This window comes from Phascolarctos cinereus, unplaced genomic scaffold (genome assembly GCF_003287225.1).
Source record: "Phascolarctos cinereus isolate Bilbo 61053 unplaced genomic scaffold, phaCin_HiC Scaffold_2;HRSCAF=192, whole genome shotgun sequence".
Classification (NCBI taxonomy): Eukaryota; Metazoa; Chordata; class Mammalia; order Diprotodontia; family Phascolarctidae; genus Phascolarctos; species Phascolarctos cinereus.
The window spans coordinates 263084411-263093951 of NW_027555625.1; the positions used below are offsets into that span (position 1 = coordinate 263084411).

The 9541-nt window shown below is 38.4% G+C and overlaps 1 protein-coding gene across 12 annotated transcripts in view; it reads left to right on the top strand.

The window, feature by feature from the left end:
• Positions 1–9541, top strand: part of TSC1 (TSC complex subunit 1) — a 40965-nt gene that overhangs the window by 24524 nt on the left and 6900 nt on the right. For all 12 annotated transcript variants that reach the window (XM_020973452.2, XM_020973455.2, XM_020973459.2 and 9 more), the window contains 8 exons: positions 67–622; positions 1267–1310; positions 1962–2128; positions 4165–4347; positions 4708–4818; positions 5429–5551; positions 8593–8780; positions 8888–9046. In XM_020973452.2, coding sequence (XP_020829111.1) covers positions 67–622; positions 1267–1310; positions 1962–2128; positions 4165–4347; positions 4708–4818; positions 5429–5551; positions 8593–8780; positions 8888–9046 — 1531 coding nt within the window. The remainder of the gene's footprint in view (positions 1–66; positions 623–1266; positions 1311–1961; positions 2129–4164; positions 4348–4707; positions 4819–5428; positions 5552–8592; positions 8781–8887; positions 9047–9541) is intronic.

A 9541-nucleotide genomic window follows, 5' to 3' on the forward strand; every position in this document is an offset into this window, starting at 1 on the left:
CCTAAAACTGCCCATCTTACAGTCACTGAACTTTCTGAGTTTTCTTCTTCCCTCTTTTCCTTTTAGCTGCAATATCAAAGGAGCTTTCTGAGATCACTACTTCAGATGCTGAGCCTGTGGTGCCTCGAGGAGGATTTGACTCCCCTTTCTATCGAGACAGTCTCCCATGTTCTCAGAGAAAGTCCCATTTAACATCTTCTAACACTCAAGGTCCCAGTGTGAGCACTGAACCTCTAACTTCCTCTCTGGACAAGCTTGGGCCTGACACACCAAAGCAAGCCTTTACACCCATAGATCGGCCCTGTGGGTGTGCCAGTGAAAGCCCTGCTGGTAACAGGGAAAACCAGACTTCACTGGAGACAAACATTTTCACACCTAGCCCTAAAATTCCATCTCAGAGAAAAGTAGGTTTTGGAAGTGGACAATCTCCCCCGTACGATCACCTTTTTGAGATGGCACTGCCAAAGACTGCTTATCATTTTGTCAGCAAGAAGACTGAAGAGCTGTTAAAAAAAGTAAAAGGAAACACAGAGGAAGATTATATGCCTTCCACTTCCCCAATGGAGGTACTGGATAGGCTGATACAGCAGGGAGCAGATGCACATACAAAGGAGCTGAACAAGTAAGTGACTTGAACTTGTTTCTAAACCCCCTTTTATTGTCTTCATTGGGATTATTCTACTCAAGCATGAGGAGGGACAGAAAGTAAGTGAAAAGTATGGAGAAGCTTGGTTGACTGTATGAGCTGGAATTTGATATAGAATATAAAATAAGTCAAGCCTGTCTTTTCTGGAAGTCTAGGAGGCCTAATAAATTAAATACTCATTACCTCAAATTTTATTGAATAGTGATTTTCATTACTTATTTCTTTGTTTTGAGTCTGTTGATTTCAGTATGTTTGATCATCCTGTGACTGTAGACATTTGAAAACAGATTGTGATGTTGAGTCTGATCAGTGCTTAGAATTAGATATAGGAGCACTAATTAAAAGTAATCTCTAACGGGATACCCCTTCATAAGCAATAAACCTTACCAGGTCTCAAAGGGCTCTTCTATTTACCTTTGATAAGGCAATTTCTAAAAAAAAAACATGAGTTAAATGTTATCATTGGGAATTCTTAATAGGAGGAATGGCTCAAATAAAGGGGAAAGGGGAACTTCAGAGTGATGAAATAAAATGTTCTAGGAGAGTTGTCTCCTAAAGGCAAGGTACTTAATTTTAGCTTCCAATCTAAACAGTCACTTGAGTAAAATCTTTCTTTGTAGGTTGTCTTTGCCCAGTAAGTCTGTCGATTGGACCCACTTTGGAGGTAAACTTATTTTGTTTTAAACCCAGACTAAAAATAACCAGCTCAAAAGGCCCCAGATATTTCTGTGTGCTTATTCTGTCACAGAAGTACATGGTAGGAAAATGATGATGACCTCTACCCCTTAAGATACAGTCATCAGACTTGCAGTGAGTTCCTGTAGTATTGCAAAGCAGGCCTTTCCTGTTTTTGAAATGTGGTAAGTGCCACTAATTCAGTCATTAGGAAAATTGATGGGCTATAGCAGATATTCTCTGCAGGTTTCCCTGGAGAAAGAAGTTATATGGAGAATTTTCACAGAAAAAAACATGGAGTACACTGATGGAATGTCTGGATAAGTAGAATAGGAATCTTGAGTTTGTAGCTGTAATCTTCATTGGCAAAAAAATACCCCCAAAAGAACAGCCTATGTTTGTCCAGCTAGTCTTTTTAAGAGAGGGGACATAGGTACTGGACAGTTAAGTCTTGCTTCTTATCCAGTGAACTGGCTGGCTCTGTGTAGCCAGTGGGATATTTCCAAAGATTATGTGATTAGTTTTGTTCCCTAAGCTTTTCTGCCACTAAAGTATACCAAATCTTCATGGTTAGCTCAAGATTGAAATGTTCAAAAGAGGTGCTCAAGCATTTGTTCCCTACCTTTCACTCCTGGCTTAGGCTCTCCACCCTCAGATGAGATTCACACCCTTCGGAACCAATTGCTGTTACTGCACAACCAGTTACTCTATGAGCGCTTCAAAAGGCAGCAGCATGCTCTCCGGAACAGACGGCTCTTACGGAAGGTGATCAAAGCCACAGCTCTGGAGGAACACAACGCTGCTATGGTGAGGCTTTGTGCAGGTGCCCAACCCTGGTCTGAATATGCAGTAGCAGTGGGCTAGTTGAAAGAGCATGAGACTTAGGAGTCAGCCGACTAGGCTCTAGTCTTGGCTGGGTAATCATTTGTTTCATGACTTGAAGCAGATCACTTCTCTTCTCTAAGCCTTGGTGTCTTTATCTTTTTTTTTAAACAAATTAAACAACATTCTTTATACGAATCATTATATTTCCCTCCCCAAATGTAGAGTAAAATGAGATTCTTCCCTCATTTATCAACAAACTTGTCCCTATAATCCATTAATGAGTAAATGGTAGCAGATTTCATTTATTCACCTGTCATACTGTAGTTGAAGTGGAGTTACTATTAGTATTTTTCAGACAAAAAAAATTAAGACTGACTAGGGGAAGAAGTTGGCAAGAACCTTTACTCCCAATTCTCAAGGTAGCTCTCTTAATAGAGGGACTAAATGTGGTCACTGTGGGAGCTTCTTGTAACTAAACTTAGTGTCCATATCTTTAAAAAAAAAAAAAGAGTAGAAGCAGTGAGATTTAATCCATAGAGAGATTGCTTTAAAGTCAGAAAAACTTAGGTGCAAATCTTGCCTCTGACAACACTGGGCTCTGTAACCCCTGGGAAACTCACCTGATCTGCCTCTCAGTGCCACAGGCAACTCTCTAAGACTGTAAGTTGCATAATAGTTGGCATTCAGCATTAGTAGAAAGTTTTCTCAATGGGAGTTGTGTACATTAATGAGATAAAAAATCCAGCTGAAAAGGGGAGTAGGGGTGGGCATGCAGGCTTAAATAATCTTCAGAGTCCTTATAGTTCTAAAATTGTATATTTACCAGTTGAAGATCATTTATTGTATTGTTGATGATGGAACAGCAGATCTTTAGTCTGTGAGTTTAGCACTGTGCCTAGCACAGAGAGGGTGCTTAATAAACGTTTATTGAGTGACTGAAAGGTGAAAATTTATTAGGGTGTGGGAGTGGCCTCTTAAAAGGATGCCTTAAAAATAAACTATTTTCATGCTATAAAGCTTAGTGTGATGGTGTAATACTTGAGATTTTCTCTTGGGGGGGGGGAAGTGTAGTTAGAATGGTCCACTTTATAATCCCTAGGTAACTTAATTGTTACTCTACTTTTGAAGGTATTTGATACAAAAGCTTTAGAGTCAAACCCTGGCTACTAGTATTGAGTTTTGAAAAACTGAAGAAAATTGCCTTCAAAAGTCTCTTGAAGCAAATTACATTCATTCTGAGTACAGTGACTGAAGTATTTTGTCTAAAAGCTTTCCAAGTGAATTGGTCACATGAAGCTACCAGATAAAATAAGCAGTCTGCAATCTCTCATCAGTAGCAACTCTTAAGTTTTTTTGGTTACTCATGATTGTTTAAATGAAGTGTTTGCAGAGGAAGAAAACTTAAACTTTTAAAAAAAATATTAATAACTTTTGTTTTTATATCACCTATGTTTCTCGTTGTGTTCTCCCATCTTCTCCAAGAGAGCCATGCCTTATGATAAAAAATAAATCAGAGGAGGGATAAAATAGTTTAGCAAAACTAATCACCACATTGAAAAAGTCTAAAAAAGTTTCATACTCATAGTCCCCTACTTCTGCAAAGTAGAGGGAAAGGTGTTTTCTTAATATCTCCTCTTTGGAGCCAAACTTGACAGGTTCATTATAAGTTTGAAGCATTTAGTTTCAGTTATTTTGTTGTTCTATTTTTGTAGCCATTGTATACGTTTTCCCAATCCTGCTTACTTCATTTTGTATCAGTTTGTGCACTTACCCATGTTTCTCTGTGTTCATCATGTTTGTCATGTGTTATAGTACTTATAGTATTTCATTACTTTCATGTACCACAATTTGTTTAGGCATTCTTTGTTTGATGCACATCTACTTTGGGAAACCTTTAGCTTTTGTTACTTTTGGGGGGGATAAAAAACATTACAGTACAAATATTTTTTAAGTACTTCATGTGTGCAAAGTCCTGTGCTAGGCAATTAAAACGTCATGCCGCTTTTGGTTTCTGATAGAAAGATCAGTTGAAGTTACAAGAGAAGGACATCCAGATGTGGAAGGTTAGCATGCAGAAAGAACAGGCCAGATACAATCAGCTCCAAGAGGAACGTGACACTGTGGTGACCCAGCTCCACAGCCAGATCAGACAGCTGCAACACGATCGGGAGGAATTCTATAATCAGAGCCAGGAATTGCAGGTATAAACCACAATGTGGAAAAAATTCAGTCAGGGGGAACAGCACAAACTGAAAACTGGATGGGGCAAGAGAATTACTTTGTTCATTTCGCCTAAACGAAAGTACTGTTTTCCAAGATCATAGCACATATAATTTATCCAGTTTTTTGTTATCTGTGTTCTTAAAACAATATAGGACTGGTAAGTCAAATGGATTATAATTTTTGAAGCCAAGAAATTGTATTTTAAGGAACAAAGGATAATAACATAATTGAAGAATTGATTCTTACTACTTGAAGGTTGGCTAGCCCTTGGAGTAGGTACACAATCTGGTCTCACAGTCGGTCACTATCTAATCTTCTGCCAACATCTGCTTGGACAGACAAAGCTGGAAGACTGCCGGAATATGATTGCAGATCTGAGGTTAGAATTAAAGAAGGCCAATAATAAGGTGTGTCACAGAGAGTTGCTGCTCAGCCAAGTTTCTCAAAAGGTAGGAAATGCTGTAAACTCTTAGCCCTTTTGACAGCATTGCCCAGCACCATTCCTTTCAAGTGGAGACTTGCCTCCTCTGCCCACCATAAGATGCTTGCAGTGTTGCAGCCTTTTACAGAAAAGGAATAAGTTTGACCTTTAGGTTCCTGAGCTGTGTGTCTTCCTTTGGGGTTCACTGCAGATATGAAAACATCCTTTTGCCCAGGAATGGGTGAGTTTTTCCTCTAGCTTTGCTACTCCACTGGGCCTGTAGATCTCAGCTGGGGTGGTTGTACATAATTAAATAATTTGTTGTCTAAGTCCTGAGATTCATTCCTTGTGAATTCCCCTTTCAGTTTTGAATTTGTTACAGCTCACTTGTACTTTTTTTTACTCTTTGAGCATGAGCTCTTTGGCCTGCGTTTTTTCTTATCTTTACCACATAGTAGGCCTCCCTTCTAACCCCTTACTTCTGAGACCAGGTGATGATGAGGTGTCAAGCCTTTGATTTTTACTCTTGAAGATAGTATGTGTCTACCTTGTGCTCTGCTTTGTAAGGTTCCCTTTAGTAGTTTTCAGCTCTGCAGAATTTGTACCTGATTATCTGTGTGTGTTCATGTTTTGGTTAGCTTTCAAACAGCGAATCAGTCCAGCAGCAGATGGAGTTCTTGAACAGGCAGCTGTTAGTTCTTGGGGAGGTCAATGAGCTATATTTGGAGCAACTGCAGAACAAGCATGCAGACACTACACAGGTATGTTGGGGTCAGGAGAAATGAAAACTCTTGATATTGAATATTGACATGTGGGATTCAGTCAGATGGCTTTGAAAATGAATATTGTTGAGAAAACTAGCCTCGTTGATGGACTGTAAAGCCTGAATCTATGTAATAGAATTATTTTCCCTGCTCTAGTGTCTGCTGTTCCCTAGGCTAACAACACAAGCACTTCCTAGATGTCAGGTATGCTTTTGGACCCCTACAAACACCCTTTGTCAGAAAAAAATGAACAGGAAAGAGAGCCAGTTCTATTAAATGTCAAACCTGGGGGCATATGGGTGTATGCTGGATTATGTGTTTCCTTAGTAATTGCATGTATTTTCATTTTCCTTTAGCTTTTAATTCTGAATTTAATTTTGATTAGTTGTTGAGCTTACTTTTGTCAATAAGATCATCTTGATCCTGGCCTTATGTTAATTTGTGACTCACCAGTATTGTTAAAGCAAATATCTTATGTTAACTTTATAGATAGACTTGAGTAATGTTATTAATGTTTTTGTATTGAATAGAACTTTAATAGTAAATGATTCCTGTCACTAAGTTATTCATCATCCACAGTTTTGTTTAGGATTTGAAGAACTATGCTTTTCAAAGCATGACATTTTTCCACCCTCTGAAATAATCTTAGGGAGTAAAATATAATTTTCACATTAGGCCAAGTTGCCTTCTGCTGTATCTCAGCCACTTGCTAAATGACAAACTTTAAAACTCTTTTTAAGTAAGGCAATCCTAATTTTAGAAAAATGAACTAGGGGCAGCTAGGTGGCACAGTGGAGAGAACATGGGCCCTGTATTCAGGAGGACCTGACTTCAAATACAGCCTCAGAGACGCAACACTTATTAGCTGTGTGACCCTGGGCAAGTCACTTAACCTCATTGCCTAGCCAAAAAAAAAAAAGAAAAATGAACTAAATTCTTATCTGAATGGTTCAAGGGCTTTGGAAAACCCACAGGAGGGAAAAATGGCTTTGGGTAGATGCTGTGTAGAGAACTTCATGTATTCAGTCTCAGTTGTACTTATTATACTTAGACATGCTAGTTATTAGAAGCACTGAAGTGAAACTTCAGGAGTCATTTGGGCTGTAAAAAAAAACAAAAACTGAAACATCTAAGCACTTACTATGTGCCAAGCACTATGACAGAAGCAGACTCTGCTGTACTCTAATGGACAACCACATGGAAAAAAAAACTAGATACGTACAAGATATATACAGAGTAGATAGGAAGTTATTTCAAAGGGGAAGGCACTACCCAGGACTTGGTGGGGTGGAGATGGGTGAGAGGAGACAGGAAAAGACCTAGATATGAACTGAGTCTTTGAGCAAGCCAGGGCTTCCAGAAGGTAGTGTATTCTAAACACAGGAGCCAACCAGTGAAAAGTCACAAAGTTAAGAGATAAGAGTGCTTTGTGCAGGGAACAGCAAGAAGGCAGGTGTAGATGGATTGTAGAATCAGTAGAGAAGAGTAAAATATAAGAAGATTAAAAGGATCAGAAGAAACTAGTTTGTAAAGACTTTTAAATGGCAAACTGAAGACTTTATATTTGATCCTGGAGTTAATACAGAGCCAGTGGACTTTATTGAATAGGGAAGTGACATGAACAGAGCTACACTTTAGGAAAAGCAGTTTGGCAACTGAGTGAAACTCAGCTCCCTGGATTGGAGTGGGGAGAGATTTGAGGCAGGGAGACCAAATTAGAAGGCTGTTGTAATAGTCCAGGTAAGTAGACGGGCTGAATTGAGGTGGTGGTTGTGAGAGTGGAGACAGGGAACAATATACTCAATATTGTGGAGGTAGAAACAACAAGATTTTTCAGTGAGATGGATGTGTGAGTTGAATGAGAAACTGAGGGAAACATTTAAATATGAAAAACAAGCAGGTATATGAGGGAGGGAATCAAGAGATGATGAAGTTGTGAGCCTGGGTGACTGTGAGCCCTCCACAGTAATTAGGGAAGTTTGGAGTGAATAAGTGGAAGTATAATGAGTTCTGTTTGGGGTTGTATGTCCACAGAACATTCATTTCAAAATATCTAAAAAATAGGTGGTAGTGCAGGACTATAGTTCAGAGATTAGAGTTGTATATAAAAATTGCAGAATCGTCTGCATAGAGATGGTAATTGAACCTGTGAGAGCTTGTGAGGTTGCCAAGAAAGATGCTAGAGAGGAATGAGAAGAGGGTCTAGCACAGCCTTTCAGGACTGCCCTAGAACATATATCTGAATATTTTGGAGCCCTTTAACAAATCCATTCATACTGATCAGAAAGGCAAAACTAACATAAGTATCATACTTGAGTCCTTGGTAGTAAGCTACAGCTGAGAAGCACGTAGATACCATAGGCATAGCTCTGTGCTCAAATGTTGGAATGTATTCAATCTCAGAGAAGCATTTGAGTTTTCTGATACATAACATTCCAGATAATACAACTCCTGAAGTGTCACTGAAAATTTTTTTCTCTTTCATTAGTTTCCTTTACTTTAGAAAACTTTGAATTATTTTCCCTAAGAATCTCATGCTTGTATGATTGTTTCACTGTGGTATATTAAGTACACTGGAGATAATAAATGGATTACAGGCTATTTGATTTGTCTAAAATGAACAGGACATTCAGCCTTGGAGTCAGGAGGACCTGAGTTCAAATCCAGCCTCAGACACATAACACTTACTAGCTGAGTGACTCTGGGCAAGTCACTTAACCCCAAATTGCCTCACCAAACATAAAATAAAATAAAATGAACAGGGCAGGGCTATCTCCTTCAGCGTATTTGGAAAATGGTTTTTGCCAAAGCTTTTGGATTAAAAGTGCCATAAATGCTTTGCCTGAGCCTACCTCTCCGGTTGGTGTAGTACATTCTAGCTAGTGTCTAGTCTTTTTGTTTTAGTTGGCATTACAATTACTTTTTTAGCTCTTAGTGCATGACACAAGTAGGATCTATCTCTTTCATTTAAAAAAAATCTTAATTCATTAACAAGCATTGACTCATACTCTTTTTTTTAACTTATGTTTGTTTTTAAGGAAGTGGAAATGATGAAGGCTTCTTATCGAAAGGAACTAGAGAAAAATAGAAGCCATCTCCTTCAGCAGAATCAGCGGCTTGATACCTCCCAAAAAAGGATTCTGGAACTAGAATCTCATCTGGCGAAAAAAGACCATCTGCTATTGGAACAGAAAAAATACCTGGAGGATGTCAAACTTCAGGCTAGGTAGCTTCATTAAGAGAGGCTTTGCATTAGCAGTATTAAGTGCTACTTAAAAGTGAAGCCTCTCAAATTTGTGGTGATTTCTTGTATTTTTTTTTACCCTATTTCAGAGGACAGCTACAGGCAGTAGAGAGCAGGTATGAGGCTCAGAAAAGGATTGCCCAGGCATTTGAATTAAAAATCTTAGATTTGTATGGCAGACTGGAGAAGGATGGCCTCCTGAAAAAACTTGAAGAAAAGACAGAAGCAGCTGAGGCAGCTGAGGAAAGGTAAGGATAGGTTGGGAAGAAAGTGGGATTCCATGTTCTGGAGGTAATGATTTGACATTTATATCCATTTATATTTGGCAGCTAAATTTATACTTGGAACTAAAGAGCTAGGGCAATAGTTTATTTTAAACCAAATAAAACCACATAGTCTTAAATTTAACAAAAAACTTAATGCACTTTGTGCTAGCTTCCATTTCTTTTCCATCTGTGTACTAATTTTATTAATAGTCATAGTCATCATGTCCTCTTCTAATTCTTCACTTTACATTACTTTGTTTTCCCATATTTATTTGTTCCTCATTTAAATATTGCAACAATTAATTTTAATGATAAACCATAATCTGTTGATTCTTTGGATCTTTAGATATTCAGTTTCTTGGCAGTGAGTTTTTTGGGGGATATTTTTGTATTAAATTTTATATAGCTAAGTCTTTTTTAAAAATAGTGTTCAGAGATAGTATGGCATAATGGATAGAGTTGGCCTCAAGAGTCAGG